Source organism: Hydractinia symbiolongicarpus, chromosome 1 (genome assembly GCF_029227915.1).
Source record: "Hydractinia symbiolongicarpus strain clone_291-10 chromosome 1, HSymV2.1, whole genome shotgun sequence".
Lineage (NCBI taxonomy): Eukaryota > Metazoa > Cnidaria > Hydrozoa > Anthoathecata > Hydractiniidae > Hydractinia > Hydractinia symbiolongicarpus.
Genome location: NC_079875.1, coordinates 3,867,670 through 3,885,322, shown reverse-complemented (window position 1 = coordinate 3,885,322; position 17,653 = coordinate 3,867,670). Strand labels below are relative to the sequence as shown.

Here is a 17,653-nt window from a genome sequence, read left to right as displayed (position 1 = left end):
ATGTTTTTCCAATAATGTTTTGCCAGACACGCTGGGTTGAGGATGAACCTGTTGCCATCCGAGCAAAGGAAGTTTGGGAAAATGTTGTGAATGTCATAAAGCATTATCAAACCTTATGCAAATCAAAACAACCAAGCAAAAACAGTTCGTATGACACCTTGGTCACCCACCACACTGACATGTTTATGCAAGTAAAGTTACAATTCTTTGTTGATGTAGCCAGCATGATGTCTTCGTATCTGAAGCAATTCCAGACGGATAATCCAATGATGCCATTTGTTTCGGAAATATTAGAAAATATTATCCGTCGGTTAATGAAGATTTTCATTCGGAAAACCGTTATTGATGAAGCTGATTCAGCTTATTCTTTAATTAAAATTGATTTGCAGAAACGAGAGAATCATTTACCACCGGAATTAGTCAAGTTACCAACTGCCACCAAAACCTTGCTTTCGTCCCTTCAAGCCAGTTTGACAAAGAAGTTGAAGTTTAAAGGAGAATGTGCTGCACTTATTAAAGGTATTATTGAAAAGCTACAAGAACGATCGCCATTGAAACACCTTTTTGTTCGATCTTTGTCTAGTCTTGTTCCAAAGAATATGATTGAAAGTAAAAACTGTCTACTTAAGTTTGAAAAGGTCGTGGACAAGTTTTACACAACAAATCACATCAATTCAAAAGAAGCAGATAATGCCAAGTTGCAGTTGGAGGAGTTCATCTCACGCACAGCTAAGACTCATAAAGATAAGTTTCTTGGCTTTAGCCTTTCTGATAATCGTTTGGATCATTTTTACCGCGAGTATTTAAACGGTTCTGATAAATACAAAGATTTATGGAAAGTCATGGTGATGGTCTTCACTATTTCACATGGACAAAGCCAGATCGAGAGAGGATTCAGCATCAACAAAGAAGTCACTATCGAAAATCTTAAAAACAAGTCACTATGTGCTCAGCGGTTGGTATATGATGCCTTAAAGTGTTGCAAGAAAGATGTGCATGATATTGAAATCACTGCCAAAATGGTTACATCATGTAAAACAGCCCGTTCTAGGTATGTATTTGCCCTTGAAGAAGTAAAAAAATCAAAAGAAAATGAAGCAGCGAATAACAAGAGAAAGATAATAGCATATGAGATTGATAGTGTGAAACGCAAACGAATGGAGGTAGATACATGTATTCGATCATTGAACAAAGATATGAACAACTGTCTTGATGAGGGCGAGGTTAGCCATGACATTGCTATGTTTCTGAAAGCAAATGCATTCAGAAAAGCCATTACAGAGAAAAAAGTGACAATGGTGGATTTAGATGAGGCTATTAAAAAACTGGAGGAAGATCTCAAAAACTAATAACCTCTATAATACTCGTAGTTTGTTGACATTAGTTTATTTCAAGATATATGGATTATTTATTAGCTTCATATTAGCGTCATTTTGTCTGGTTCATTTTCTAATTTGAAGATCTTCTTATACAATACAATATATGTTCTATTTTTAATTGAGAATTAAAGTTTTATAAAACACAAGAAATAGAATCCTTTGGACCGTTTCCATAATACTGGATAAATAGATTTTAGAAACAAGAAGAGAAGAACACTATTTATTGAACTTTGTTATTTTTGTGACTTTTATATTCTGTTATTTTTAGTTTTACACTTTTGTTACTATATAATTCTAGCTTTCTGATAAGTATTTATAAACTTGTACACAAAGTAGCTATGTACTCCTAAAAGAATGATTTCTGGAACGATATCAACTTTATTATCAAGGTTTCTACATGTCTACACTCTTTTATTTTGTTCAAATTATCACAGATTATGCTATATTGATGTATAAAGTCAGTGAATTGATCAAGATATTAGCTTTTGTTGAAGTTGTTAAAAATTATTTTTGTCCTTGAAAACCAATATTTTGTTCTTGAATTGTTCTTGATTAGTTCTTGGATTTTTTTTTAATTTTGAGTGGCCACCCTGATGAGACGTGTCGCTTTTAATCAAGTAATTTTCGCATCTTTACTTGGAGTCATCAGTGGTGTTTATATATTCAATCCGAAATATTTTGTGGAATATCGAAAGCAGAATGAAAGAAAAACTGTAACGAAAGAAGCTGAAAATAAATGTAAGGACATTAAAAACAATGCAACGATACAGATAAATATGATGTGTAATATATAAGCAGGCATGCACAGAAAATGGAATAAAATTCAGAATTTAAAGTATACCAGTTAATATCCCATGGAAAAATTTACGGGTTTGGTCGTCTTTAAGTTACACGCTACTTCGTGTTTATTTATATTTTACGCATACATAACAATTCTGTTATATAAAGAATACAAAACATCACTAAGTGCCTAGTTACACTAAGTGAAAGTGTAACTAGTCAAGGGTTTGTATTCTGTATGAATCAGATCAGGAAAAGATTAGATAAAATTAACTAGTCTTATTTTTTTTATCCAGAGAACAATAATGGATGACAAAGAAATAAAAATTTTAACTTGTAACAATATCAAGCCACCAGTGGAAGGTCGATGCGGATTTTTTGTCAAACGTAAACAACGATACTGTAAGATGTTGCCAGCGAAGGGTAACAGATACTGTGCAGAACATTTAAGTCAAGATAAGCAACAGGTAGAATAGTATAGAGATCATTTATGTAGACTGCAAAAAAAGAAAGTTTAAATCTGTCCTTCTTTTATTACCTGGTGTTTGAGAACTTCTCTATTTCGAACCTTTTCAGTTGATACATAATCCATGAAGTGTATGAGCTTGCCTACTTAACCATATGTGATTGGAAAATGCTTTCATTAAAAACCCATGTCAGAAAGGTCTTTACTTACTGATTACAACTACACTAAGCTGTGATTTTCAACATTGGGAAGAAACTTGTTCAGCAATTCTGTTTTGATTTAGGACGAAAATCGTAAAAGAAAAAGAATAGATTGTCCACTTGATCCAAAACAGTAAGTAAACGATGCATTTGATGTATGTACAATGTATAACCATTGTTTAAACAGAATTGTATCTTCAGTTCATATTGGTACTGTTATCAATGATGGTCTTAGGAAGGGGTCCTATATATTTAAACCACGCATTTAAGCTCAACCAGAACCCTACTACCATGCTGATTGGTAAGCAGAAGTAATAGATTACAATCAGAGTTTAAACCCCCAAGATTCGCCTTGAAAGCAAACGCTCTACCACAAACTGTGAGTGATAATAACAATGCTTCGCCTATCCTTGTATCGAGTTTTAGTTATTTTTAGCACAGTATTTGAAGACAAGTTATCAAAGCATTTAAAGAAATGCAACGCTACGCTTAAAACACAACTGGTATATATTTCATTAACATTCTGGTTTTCCTCTCGTGTTTATGTTTTGTTATTTACTTATTTTTCTTTCTTAGCATTACTTCAGCAACAACATAAATTTGGGTATACCAGATTATATCATTTCTGAAGAGGAAAAGGTAAAGTGTCTATTTTTTTAACGTGATAGTTATTATAACAATGTATATCTTTCACACTTTTTATTACATATCCACTGAACCAATATCTGTCTTTCCGACTTGTTTTCCCGTAAATGAATTTCTGTCTTTCAAGCTCGTATTAAATCATTAACTGTTTTTTAGACTTATTAGATATCCACTGAACCAATATCTATGTGAATGATTGCATACCTTTGAGAATGGTCTTGCTTTCCTTAAGAATGGTATTAAGTCTCACTGTCTTACAGATATGCATTTCTGTATCCCTGTAAATGTTTAGAATTGCATCCCTGTATCTCTGTAAATGTTCAGAATTGCATCCCTGTATCTCTGTGAATGTTCTGAATTGCATCCCAGTATCTCTGTAAATGTTTAGAATTGCATCCCTGTATCTCTGTAAATGTTCAGAATTGCACCCCAGTATCTCTGTGAATGTTCAGACTTGCATCCCAGTATCTCTGTAAATGTTCAGAATTGCATCCATGTATCTCTCTGAATGTTCAGAATTGCACCCCAGTATCTCTGTGAATGTTCAGACTTGCATCCCAGTATCTCTGTAAATGTTCAGAATTGCATCCATGTATCTCTCTGAATGTTCAGAATTGCACCCCAGTATCTCTGTGAATGTTCAGACTTGCATCCCAGTATCTCTGTAAATGTTCAGAATTGCATCCCTGTATCTCTGTAAATGTTCAGAATTGCATCCCAGTATCTCTGTGAATGTTCAGACTTGCATCCCAGTATCTCTGTAAATGTTCAGAATTGCATCCATGTATCTCTGTAAATGTTCAGAATTGCACCCCAGTATCTCTGTGAATGTTCAGACTTGCATCCCAGTATCTCTGTAAATGTTCAGAATTGCATCCCTGTATCTCTGTAAATGTTCAGAATTGCATCCCTGTATCTCTGTGAATGTTCAGACTTGCATCCCAGTATCTCTGTAAATGTTCAGAATTGCACCCCAGTATCTCTGTGAATGTTCAGACTTGCATCCCAGTATCTCTGTAAATGTTCAGAATTGCACCCCAGTATCTCTGTGAATGTTCAGACTTGCATCCCAGTATCTCTGTAAATGTTCAGAATTGCATCCCTGTATCTCTGTGAATGTTCAGAATTGCATCCCAGTATCTCTGTAAATGTTCAGAATTGCATCCCTGTATCTCTGTGAATGTTCAGAATTGCATCCCTGTATCTCTGGGAATGTTCAGAAATGCATCCCAGTATCTCTGTAAATGTTCAGACTTTTATTACATACCCTGCAAACCATTTTTAGTCTTTCACACAGGTTATGAATCTCACTGTATTTCAGTTTTGCATTACATATCCCATAATTTTTTGTGCATCAACCCTTCCCTTCCTGGCTTTTATACCCACTTGTTACACAAACATGTTTGGGTTTTTTTTTTATTGTAACAAAGAAATTTTTTTTAAAGGTAACTCTATATCACACACCAGTCGAAGTCTTACAGCAACTTATTACAAAGGTGAAAGAATGCTATAGAAATATCACCATGGAAACAGTGAAGGAGAACCACAAACAACATCCAGTGCTTGATGAAGAAATGAGTCAGCCAGGATATGGTGCTTCTGTTAAAAAACATCTAATTCAACAAGTGAGTTTTTTCGCTGATAATTAAAAAAAAAAGTTATTAAAAAGTGCGTTTTTTTTCTCTTTTACTTTTTGTTTAAACGTGAAATTAATCATGTTTAAACAAAAAGTAAAAGAGAGAAACAGTTAAAAAATTTTTTTGTCTGTTGTGTTTGTTTTCAGAGTTACATCGTTTTATATCGTTTTAAATAACTAGTCCCTTTTAACCCCTTTTTCGGAAGGGGAGGATGTTAGCTTTATCAACCAATTCGTATATTTTTAATAACTTTGTTATAGATCGTTAGTTATGGAAAGTTTTATCTCCTTTACCAAATCAAAAGTGGATTTTTTTGTCGAAACTGGTTAAAATTTTTTTGAAATATTTTCATAAATTTATAAGATGAAAAAATCAGGAAAAATTATTTTTTTAAAAAAAATGATGACGTCAGCATTAAGTTTTTGATGTCAAATTACTTCTTTTATTTTGAGTAGTTACTGTGTCTAGCTTCATAGTCATAGGATCTGTCCTTCCTTATATTCAACAGGATGGTAAAAGTAACACCTACCCTACCCCCTAAAACGAACTTTAAAATTATCCCCCTTAAACACCCACTTATTTTCTTGTACTTTTTCAACTGTCCAGGTACTTTATCGATACAAATGTTATATAATATAGTACAATTTGTGATGATGGATTTTAATTAATTTGTTTTCGTGATACAGCGAAATCTCCTCACACTTTTAAAAACGTGTATTTCCTACAATCAAAAAATTAAAGCTTCTCCAAATTGATTATTTTTTATTAGAATTTTTTGTAATCATGACGAACACAAACAAAGAGAAACATAGTATTTATTGCCAAATTTTTTTCTAGGCTTCATTAGTCAGTCTACTTGATGATATGAATGTTTTACAAAACAGCATGGCTGTCATTGAGTTTGGCGCTGGTAGAGGTATGTTATGCATCCTTTAACCCTTTGAAAGACAGGTCATCTACTACGGGATGAGCTATACTAATGTACTGTCGTGTACTAATGCAAGATAAAAGTTTTTGATGACGTAATTAATTTTATGATGACGTCATCATTTTAAAAAAATTTGTGTTATTCATCAGGTTTTTTATCACGTTTATCGGGTCATCTAGATTTACACAACTTAACGAATAAAGAAGATAATAATATTTCCCATTTTAACAGCGTATTTTTAGGGTGAACCAAATACATTTGTCTGTGTTTGTATTTAGTATTACATCTTGTGTTTAGGTGCGCTTTCTCATTGGATACAAAAAGCCATGGCCGATCAATTAGATTCAAAGTTTTTCTTAGTTGATCGTCAACACAACAGAAATAAGGTTGGGTTTTTTGGTAGTTGTATATCTTCATTTTTGTATTTCAATTTCAGTTGTTTGTAAGAGAATTATTGATTTGACAAAAAGGTTAGTCCATAGTCAAGTTAAGGTTGTGGAATAGTTAGAGAGGAATTGTGAGTAACGGATGGAGTAAATGAATGAATATTTGGTCGTCAGGTGAGTAAATGTAAGTAAAAAAGAATTTGTCGATAAATTAGTGGAGAAGAGAGTGATTGAATGAGTGGGGGTCGGATGAGTTGGTGTTGTTGTAAATCAATGAGAAGAAATTTTGAATAATAGATAGATGAAGTATGTGGATGGGGAAGGGTATGGTTGGATGAAGGGATGGATTGATGGATGAAGCGAGTGGATGATTGAATGTCTGAATGAATAAGTGATTTGTATAAATTAATGTTGTAAGTAACTGAGTGTGAAAAATAGACAGATAAAATCAGTGGATGAGCGACTTAATGAGTGAGTGGATGAATGGGCGAGTGAGTAAAAATGTTGGACGTGAATACACTTGACGTCACAAAGTTCTAAGATTAAATATTTTTAAAGGAATTGTTTAAATTGTTACAGGGAAAGAAGCAAGCAACTTTTTAATGTACGTTAGTCAATCTGAACAAGGTTGCAGCAGACTAAGGCGTGAACATAAAACAACAGAATGTTTTAACGATCGTGTTTGATGTGGGAAAGACGTTTTTGGCTAATCTAAAGGCTAAATCTCAAAAGTGATATTTTTACTTGCTGTTTTTTTAGTTGGATTGTTACCACAAAGGTGATGACCAAGGTCCAAACTTTGAAAGGTTAAACATTGATATCCAGCATCTCAATCTTGGTACGTTGTATATAAATTTTCTATGACTAACTACACTTTTTTGCTCAATTACTTGGATTTTAGTGCAAGCAAATATGCTTACTTATACTTTCCTAAAAATTCATATATTGGTTTCGTATAAAAAAGTGCTTCAAAATTTCTTTTTGTGGCTGAGAATTTGCTTCTTGGCATGTCCTTACGTTTTCCTACTTCCAGCCTTAATGTTTTTATAAGCTTGGTGACCTATTAAAAACTTTAAAAACATTCTATTTGGGTATTAACTTTCGCATAATAAATACACAAATATTGGCTTTTCTATTCTTGCAGTAGAAACTGAAGCGTTCTAAGTTTTAAGCATTTTAAGCATTCTTAAGCAGTACCATGTTACTACTATGTTACTCGAATATTATTCGAATGCTACTAATTTGAACATTTGCAATTTCGAACCTTTATATTCGTATTTTTGTCCATCTACCAATTTATTAGAGGTATTTTAAATTTGGATATTGGATAAATAAATAGTTCTAATAACATATTTTTCACTCTGGTAAAAAGAATGATTACAAATTCAGGTATAAGAACTAGTTTATTATTTTTTTCTTTTGTAGCAAATGTTCTACCGTTGACAAATAGTGAATTGGAAATTGTAGGTGTTGGAAAGCATCTCTGTGGTGGAGCAACAGATCTCTCTCTTAGATGTTTATTTGAAAATCAGGAAAAAGAAACCAAGTACCTAATACTTTTTTTTATTTTATAACTTATTTTTCTGGTTGTGTGACCACATCTTTGGTAGTGTGACCACATCTTTGGCAGTGTGAGAGTACCCTAAAATTGATAAGTTAACTGAAATAAAATAATGTTTTTGTTGTGGTAATGATCATGCTAAAAGTTTTGTCTTTATTTTGCATCCGCATGTTTATCGTATAGTGATCAACGGTTATAGAATTCCCTGAATTTTGTGGATTTTTTTTTAGTCTGGAAATATTTTTAAAACGTAATATATTGTTTTTAAAGTAGGTATTTTTGGCCAGCGTTTTATTAAGCTACTGTAAAAATACATGAAAATCACCCAAAAAAATAGAGTTAAATATTTGTCAATTTTCCTGTTTTATTTCGTTACTGCAATGGTCCATGTTCTTGAAAATGTCCTACACATATTCTTATATTGTTCTTGGGTTTTTCAAACTTTCTAATGGCATCTAGGGAGGAGCAACCTTCAAAACGGATAAAGAAAGGTTCCATAGCGTCACGAATACACTCCATCTTATTTGCTTTATGTTGTTATCACCGTTGTACATGGTCGACTTACGTTGGCACAAAATACCTCTCTGATAAAGGTTTTTCTTCGCTTGATTTTCATCGAATAACAAAGATGGCTGGCTGGGCGACATGTGGTTTTGAACGCAGAACAACAGGTGAGGCGATGTCTTCTCAAAACTTTATTTTTTTAAACTTCTTAAGATTTCGCATACATGCGTTGTCTTCGGACTAAGATTGTAATTTTTACTTTATGTGCTATAAATTCCAGTTAAGTGGCAAGCTTTCGAGGGATTTCGTTGACGTAAAATTTCGTAGACCGTAGAGTCGGTCACCTTTTTAAATTCGTTTTTTTTTTTGTCGTCCAGAAATTGCGTTTTCTTCTGACGAAGATTGTAAATTTCACGTCAGTGTGCGAAGAATGCTAAAAATGCCATTTTGTAAACTGCTTTTTGAAATGCGGGAATTTAAAATTCAAAATGCCGATTCTAAGGTGATATAAAGTTTCGAAATTTATTTACTTGAAAAGTCAATACCTCAATCACAAACATAATAATAGCAAATAACTAAAAAAATAAAAGAATTATCTATGACTGTCACCAGCACACCAACCGTTCTTCTGTCTAACATTCATATTGTTGACATTACTTTGTTGTTACCATTCATCTTTTTTCACTTCTGCCTCTCCCTCTTGTAAGGTTGTTACGTTCGATTAATTCGTCAGAACGCTGATCGAACTTCGAAACGACTTTGCGTGCCATACACGGTAACAGAATTTTCTCAAAAATAAATTTCGTAAATGTTTTTGTAGAAATATGTAAATTAGCGCGTCAGCAATAAAACCAAGGGCGTACAAACATAACAAAATGTTTGATAAAAACGTTGTGCCTCGTTTTGAAACATAAAAATACGTCATGTTGATCATGTCTGGGATGAGTGCAAATAAAATAAAAGTGAGGATGATAAAAGATGGCACGAAGAAGTTGCGTTTCTTTATGAGTGAATGTTTTCTTTTCCTGTTGAACTTTCTTAAGTTTTCTTTGTGCGGTACAATCTTATTGGTTACAAACTTGGAGAGGGGTAGCGATTCTTTATTTACTTTGCTAGAGTCAAGTACCTGGATATCCGCCACGTTGGACGTTTTGTTGTGGCAGTCAATTTCACCCAAAGAAAGTTTTTGTTTACGTGTTCTCGTGTATTTCGTGTATATGTAACAATACGTGCACGTTGCTATGACTAGAAACAGTACCTCATACGGTGGAAACATCCATTTGTATATATACTTACGTACTTCGATGCCGTATTTTATTTTTATACACAACAGTACAATACCTGTCATGAATCCAATACACCAGCCTGACATTAAGAACAATAACACAATTCGTGCTCTAAAATAGACCTGGTATCGAATGTTGAAGTAAACTTCTAAAAAGCGATCGATTGTTAGAAATATAATGATGAGAAAGAAGGGAATGACGAAGAAGCAGCAATTAACGATAATTAGATACGGTAGAGATTGTCTGTTTTTGGGATATCTCGCAATGATGTTTTGCGCCATATCCAGAACATTCATACCGATTTCAGCGATGCTTAGTTGTATGATTATAAGATCTTGATTTCGTTTTCGTCGAACTAATGTGAGCAGATACAGTCCCGTCGAGTGGAGCACGATTGATGTGGTGTACAGGAGAAGTGGGAGGTTGGTGACGAAGTGCTTTAATGCTGTCATATCTGAAAGGAAACATTTTTTGTTACAACTGTTTGCAAATCATTGACGTGGACTGAGAGTTGCATCCCTATAATAAATATATAAAATGGCTGCCTGGTAGCTTTATTTTGAACCCCCTGTCTGAGTAATTTCATAACTTCGTGGTGACAGATGGACAAAATGCAGAAAATACGGAACCGGGATATATGTGCGACGTGCAAAAATCTGCAGACCGGCATATGTACGAAGGGCATTTCACGGGTTAACACCGTACTTTGTCTGTCAGTAAGAAAACGTCGTACTACGGAAACACGAAATAAAGTATATAAATGAGAGAAAACCCGTGGACAGTAGAACACAGTACCCATCGGGCTAAAGATTGATAAAACATAACTAAAGATGTTTAAAACATCATTTAATTTTTTATACGTCAACTCTGACTTTTACCTTAAGACTTCTTTAAAATTTGTTGGTGTGAAATACTATTTATAATTTACCTTTATATCGTGCAATCTCTTTCTCGCCACTTCTACAAAACACTTGACCAAAAAAAAAAAATGATTCAAAGCTTTTTCTTTTATCGCAAAGTTGTTTCTCATTTTTTCTGTCAATGCAAATTTTAATTATCATGTTTTTTTAATTTCAAAATTCAAACATATACCCTGTTCATAATTTTTCATAACACTCCTAATGAAAAAAAAACGGTTCCTTCTTTACTTAATTCGTTTGCATATCTTTTTTTTTGTCTTTGCGACTAGCATGGTTTTCACCTGCGGTAAATAGGAATTTCGCAAGATAGATATTACCAATCTAAAATTAATTTTGCATCGTCCTTTCTGTTTAAGAGAAGGTTATTTTTTAAATAATAAAACTTTTGAGTGTTGTGGACACCTAAGAAGCTGTGTCGGTGTATTATTCGCTTTTTTATGTTTTTACGATCTAGGGCTCCTTAAATGTTAGAACACCGACCTGAGATGCTGTTGATGTCTTTTGGCTATGTTATGTTTTTACGTTACTAGAGCCCTTTTAAATGTAAGAACGCTGGTTTCGAATGTTAGTTTCGAATGTTAGAACAAGTCATTGTGGTGACTGTAGCATTATAATTCAACTTGTTTTGCGTAGGAAGAGAATTTAGAGATCAATCAATGTTTTCAATGCTTGTCTAATATAATTAGTTATTGTGTTCCATTGTTTCCACAGCCTGAACTTTGCTTTGATTATTTTCATACGCAACTACGGAATTAAAACGCTAGTGTTTATATTTTGAAATCGCCAACCATCAAAGAGTTAATAAAACTTCGAGACGATGTTAATTTGATTATAGTTTATTCAGCTTACATTTTGTTTAATTTCTTTTACAGGAATATTTCTATTATAGAAATTATTAAATTGGCTTTTCATAAAACAGTTTTTGTAATTTTAAAATCAACGCGCAATCTTGAACACGTTAAAACTCTTTTTCGAGGATTTACGATAATTTTTTCCTGCACTAACATTTTCACAGGGAGTATTGTCTTTGAAATATCAGATTTTAATACACGGACATCTATCAGTAACTTGCGATTAAGCGAAAAAACAAACTTTATGGACAGAAGAAGCCTTTTGAAAATTATAAATCAGCAAAACGCGAGAGTTTTTTTTTCACGCGAAGTCATGGATATTTTTCAAGACGCAAAAGTTTCTGGCCCTAAACTTTGTATTGGGTATCCTTATGCGGAAGTGCTATTAAGTTTTCCTATTTTATTTTATTTTTTTGTGTATTCTCTGTATTGTAGAAACCCAGAAAGATGATGATCGCGTAGCCGAAGAGAAAATTTCAAAAGAGCATGAAGATCGCGCGGTCGAAGAGGAAAATTCAAAAGAGCATGACGATCGCGCGGTCGAAAAGAAAAATTTAAAAGTGCATGCTGGTCTTGGGTATGTATTTGGTTGCAACAAAAATTTGACGCGTGGTCCACTAGTACGATCTTACAGAGGAGCTGTACGTTTAGCCAGGCTGTATATTTTCTTAGAGCTGAGATTTTACCATAGGCCCACGTCAGACTGGCCTGTCGTGGGCCCGTGGTGGGAGAAATTTTAAACAAAAACACATTATAAAAATTATCTTGTGCGTAAACAAGCCCGGAAAAAAGCTGAATGAATTTCGTGTTAATCAAGTGTGCAGCCACTATTAATTTTTGCAACATGATGAAAAAAACTCGAGTTTGATGGGTATCCACAAGAGAGAACAATTAAAAGCAGGCAATCATTAAAATCCACAAACAAAAATAATTTCAAGTCTAAACTTTTCTTTCTCAGCCACATAAATTTATAAGACAAAAAGTTCAGTTTGCCGTACAACAACAAAAGATAGGAAGAGGATACGAAATTTTAAAAAGTTTTTTCAGCTTTTACGGGGATAATTACATGAAGAATTTTAGCCCGAGTTAAAATTGTAACTCTAAAATATCTTTTTCCAAAAATAGAAGATGAGTTAAGTTACCAATCAGAAACTACTGCGGAAAAGATGGTAGCACGGAATTTTGTAAACGGACAATGCTTATCCAAACAAAATAAAAGTTTAAAGAAAAGTTATGGCCAAAAAGAAAGGTTCTTTGCGCAAAATCTATACATTCGTTCATAATAAGTTTTCGTAGAAGCTAATAGTTATCAAACAAACTGGTGTTTCATGACTTCATGTTAGGAGTTGTGGTGTTTGTGTTTTGTAGGGCGGCAGGGCGTATCCGTATTATGTCTCTGTATAAACTAATCTTCCTATTTTCATAGTTTAACATCACATGAACAAGAAGAAATCGGACGTATGTGTAAACGCATAATCGATCACGGACGATTAGAATATATACGTAGCTATGGTTACCGCTGTGAACTTATAAAATACGTCGATAAAGAAATCACTCCGGAAAATATAGCGTTATGTGTGCGACGACGTAAAACCAACGACAGCTGACGTATCGTGCCGTATTTAAACTGTTATACCGATAGATGAAATGAAATAAAAATGTTTAATCATTCTTAAAGTGAAAAAGCTCTCTTTGTTCTAAAGATACTGTTGCCTAAATTATGTCATATTTTTAGCCTGTCATCAGTAATTTTGGACATGAAATAATTGAAAAGATTTGATGAAATAATTAACATTATTTCAATAATTAACATGAAATAATTGAAAAAAAAGCGTTAACTTCATCTCGGCAGACTTCCGAAAATTTTAAGGATGACTATCTAACTAGAAATCCGCATTGTATTTAACCACTTCACATTGACGTACTTTAGGGTCGTCACCTTAAACTTTAGAGGCATGGGACGAGCAAACAAGCCTAATGTGTATGTATATTTCTTCACAGATTGAAAATTACTGATGGTCAAGGATTTGAAGATTAACTTTATTTTCATATGATGTTGTAATTTATGCCGTAAGAAAAAGACCAAACAAACTTTTCATCATTATTTTGTTTATTTTAAGATTTCACTGTTTTTAAGATTACATAAACATGTATTTACTTATTTATTCAATATATTTGAGTAAGTAATTCCCCTCTGATGAAAAAAAAAATTCGCTTTTCTCAAAGGTTTCGAGACTCATTTAAAGTTTCGATCTGTGTTTTTTTTTTTCAAAAAAGCAATGATAAAAATCATATTTCGAGAGTAGGAAGCAAATTCCATCCATATTTTACTCACTTTCTATATTTATTGTGTTTTGTTGTTGTTGTTGTCTATAGACTGACACAAAAATAACGGACTGGGAACTAGTATGGGTTTAAAATCTAAACATTGTAATTTTTTATGAGAGATTTATAAATAACTCTAAAACCGCTCTTCATCGCAGATACCTTGCTTATTTAAATTATAACATAGGGCGCCTACTTAAGACTTCAAGAAATGGCGCTTATTCGAGTGATGCGCTTGTTAGTTGTGTATAAGGATTAGTGGTCAAATATTTTGAAGTAAACACGTTTAAAAATAAGAAATAACCTGAAAAAAAACCCAAAACATTACCGTTTTAGTTACGTTTTTAAATAAGCGATTCATATTTATTGTAAAAATTTTAAAGTAAATTTCTTTATTAGCGCTACACATTTGTTTAGCAACCCTTTTTTTAGGAGGAAAGGGTTTGACACTTGAAGGGCGTGAGTGTTGGAGATCGTGTAGGGGCGTTACTCTCGAGCAGTTGCGCCCAAATATATTATCACAGTTGTTTTGCTTTCTCTTGACATAACTCGAACCATGATAAACTATCTGTGAAGGAGAGTTACGATGCGTTTATTTTTCCTTTTTTGTTCTCCTTGAAATCTGAGCAGAGAATATTAAACAGAAAACGCAAATACAAGATCCGTATTTTAATGTGTTGTTAATCCTCCGACGCAAATATTTTTTTAAAACATTTTATTTTGAAAAGATATTTAGACTGATCTACAGATCTTACGACAGTTATTATAAGAACAATATGTATTCTTAAATCCTGAGAAAAGAAAAAAGAAATACATTTAAACCTGACGAACAGCAAGTGTGACCAATACTTCGAGAAGGTGTTGAATGTACCTACTACAAATCAGCTAGTAAGTGTGAACATAGAGAGCAAAATGGTCAAACAACACAAGATATACACTTGGTGCATAATTGTGATATTCTTTCTGCATGTTCAATCAACTATTTCGCAATGTGTTGAATCATATCATGTTATACAGGAGAAACACACGATGAAAATGCAATCAAGACGTGACGGCGATTACAATTTTCACGTCTTAATGACGTTAACAGCCGACAGTAAATGCGATAACGTAACGTCAGTCGGTTTACTAAGAATATTTGGTGTAAAATTTGCAGTTGAAAGAATCAACGCGGATAAGAATTTTTTACCAAATATTAGCATTGGTTACGAGATGAACGATGGGTGCCTAAGTGTTCCCATCACAATGTCACGTGGTATTGATGTCGCTCGAAAATATCGCGACAGCTTTTGTAAAAAAAGAAACGATACATGTTATTTAACGGAACAAAACAAAGGACAGAATGTAGCAGTGATTGGTGCTTATTATTCTTATGCCTCGCTACCCCTTGCAAGTCTACTAAGCTTACACAATATTCCACAAATTAGTTATGGTTCGTCGTCGCCTTTGCTTAGTAAGAACAAATTGTACAAGTCATTTTACAGAACTATTCCTTCGGATAAAAATCAAATTAATGTTTTTATAGAGATTTTGAAACACATGAATTGGACATATGTTTTTGTTGTGGGTTCGGATGATGATTATGGAAAACTAGCCGTGACCGGTTTAAAAAAAGAAGCTTCTAGTAATGACATTTGCTTTGCTGGGGAGATGTATATACCACATGATACAGCTGAAACAAGAGCAATCGCTAAACAGATCGTAAGAAAAATAAAAAAAGATGAAAAGGCTCAAGTTGTTCTCATGTTCGGTTACGCCCAAGGTATGGCCGATCACATTTTAACGGAGGCCGAAAATAATGGTTTGCAAAGGTATTGGTTGACTAGTGAAGGCTGGAATCCACATATATTAAAAGTAAATGCTCCACCAAACCAACTCTTATCCGTGCTAACTATATCTCTTGTTAAAGGGAGGCTTCCTGAATTTTCAACCTACTTACGTGATGTTGTTACACGAGATCATAATTGCGACATCTGGATGAAAACATTTATAACACAACAGTTTAATTGTAACACTTCTATCATCAAAGGTGAATATTTTATCGGAAAAAAACATAACCAACCCAGCGAAAACTGCAGTTTGCGTATATCTACGGTTACTGACTACATAGTACGACAGAATCCAAACCAAATAAATAACTTAGTGGATGCAGTGTACGCGTTGGCGCATGGCCTAGACGCAGTGGTTAAAGAGAAGTGTTCTGATGTCACAATAACAGAACGTTGCGTACCTCGCATAGAAGTGGAAGAGTTAACAAAAGCTATGCATAAAGTATCATTTGAAAGTTTACAAAATAAACGGATCGAATTTGATAAATACGGGGATATTAAAGCTGTGTCTTATTCTATAGAAAATTTAAAACGTGTAAACGGATCCTTCCAATATCAACCTGTTGGAAAATGGTTAAAAACACGTAAACAAAAACTATATTTAAATCCTAAGGAAATAACTTGGCCTCGATGGTTTAATTTACATTCTCGTTGCAGCAGAACGTGCCAACCTGGTGAATTTGTTGTAGGTAAACGAGGCTGCTGTTGGGAGTGTAGAGCATGTCCTGAAAATACAGCGAGTAATATATCAAACGCTAATTCTTGCGTACAATGCTCGCATGGCTATCATACTGAAAATAACATTAATTGTGAGATGACACAAATAACTTATTTATCGTATGAAAGCAATGTTGGAATAGTTATCGTTACAATCAGCGTTGTAGGTGTTATATCCACTTTGCTAGTTTGTTGTGGTTTTTGTTTACAGAGGAAAACAGATGCCATAAAAAAGCCTGGAAGGTTGCTTCAATCGATTGCTTTCTTGATCATACTTGCCACATTTTTATTCGCGCCCTTTCTAGTTCTTCAGCCAAGCAAGACATTGTGCACTGCTAAAGAAATATATTTTGCTTTTTTAGTCAGTGCGTATTGCTCATTGCTATACGTTCAAAACAAATCCGTGGTCAATTTCTTCACGAAATGTAAATCAGATAAAAAAGAGAATAAACAGATAGGACAAGTGACCATGTTCATTTTGCTCATTTTGATTCAAGTGTTTTTTATAACCGCGTGGAAGTCAACAACAGAATTGAATGTGGAGCATCACAAAACACGCGTGGATGAAATTCTAGAGCAATGCCCATCCAATTTTCCGGTCCTTAAAATAGTCATCATTGTTTACCCATGCATCGTACTCGCCATGGCAACCATTGCCGCCTTTCCAGATCGTCACCAACCTCACAAGTATTCAGAGCCAAAATATATAAACTACACATGTGTAGCGTCTTGCATACTAACAGTAGCTTACTTGTTTTCCATGAAACACGTCAAAGGAAAATTTCATGCTATGGCTCTATCTTTCACGCTCAGTGGATACGGTTTTGTTTATCTGATGTGCCTGTTGACACCAAAGTTATATTGGGCACTTACCCGGCAAAATGTTAGAATTAAAGATTCTGTGAAATCAGACAATGGTGTAGCTAATGAAGCTTATATCGCAGAGGAGGAAAACAATATGAAAGATGAACCTATTCAACATCTGACGCGACTATGAGGACTTGCAAATTAAAAGTACATAACATTGATTTTTATTTGTAGTAATAGCTTTTTCTATAACAACACGAGACTCCAATAAGACGCCACTTATAGCGTAGTTACCAAAATTGTGTAATTTTTCTACAACAAACGTTAGTTTGATATCGATTAGTGCCTAGCTAAGAAGACAAGTGAATTTAGGCTCAAGTAGATTCATCAAGCAACAAGTAGGGAAACAATGTTGCTAATTTCGGCTAGAAC

The 17,653-nt window shown here is 33.8% G+C and overlaps 3 protein-coding genes across 3 annotated transcripts; 2 read left to right on the top strand and 1 right to left on the bottom strand.

Annotated features, from left to right (window-relative positions):
• Positions 1-1,975: 1,975 nt before the first annotated feature.
• On the top strand, positions 1,976-14,025 carry LOC130631113 (tRNA:m(4)X modification enzyme TRM13 homolog). The gene is made up of 13 exons (XM_057444373.1): positions 1,976-2,117; positions 2,456-2,626; positions 2,909-2,958; positions 3,262-3,328; positions 3,402-3,464; positions 4,916-5,095; positions 5,945-6,023; positions 6,333-6,421; positions 7,181-7,259; positions 7,847-7,967; positions 8,442-8,653; positions 11,979-12,120; positions 12,970-14,025. Exons 2-13 carry the CDS (start codon positions 2,465-2,467, stop codon positions 13,148-13,150), a joined length of 1,425 nt encoding a protein of 474 aa, XP_057300356.1. The 5' UTR covers positions 1,976-2,117; positions 2,456-2,464; the 3' UTR covers positions 13,151-14,025.
• Positions 8,689-10,866, bottom strand: LOC130631146 (uncharacterized). Its single transcript, XM_057444375.1, has 2 exons — positions 10,701-10,866; positions 8,689-10,226 (listed from the first exon to the last, which is right to left on the bottom strand). The coding sequence occupies exons 1-2, from the start codon at positions 10,831-10,833 to the stop codon at positions 9,208-9,210; spliced, it is 1,152 nt and encodes a 383-aa protein (XP_057300358.1). The 5' UTR covers positions 10,834-10,866; the 3' UTR covers positions 8,689-9,207.
• Positions 14,026-14,161: 136 nt separating the features above from the next.
• Positions 14,162-17,520, top strand: LOC130631049 (metabotropic glutamate receptor 3-like). Its single transcript, XM_057444369.1, has one exon. The coding sequence runs from the start codon at positions 14,781-14,783 to the stop codon at positions 17,409-17,411; it is 2,631 nt and encodes an 876-aa protein (XP_057300352.1). The 5' UTR covers positions 14,162-14,780; the 3' UTR covers positions 17,412-17,520.
• The last annotated feature ends 133 nt before the right edge of the window (positions 17,521-17,653 follow it).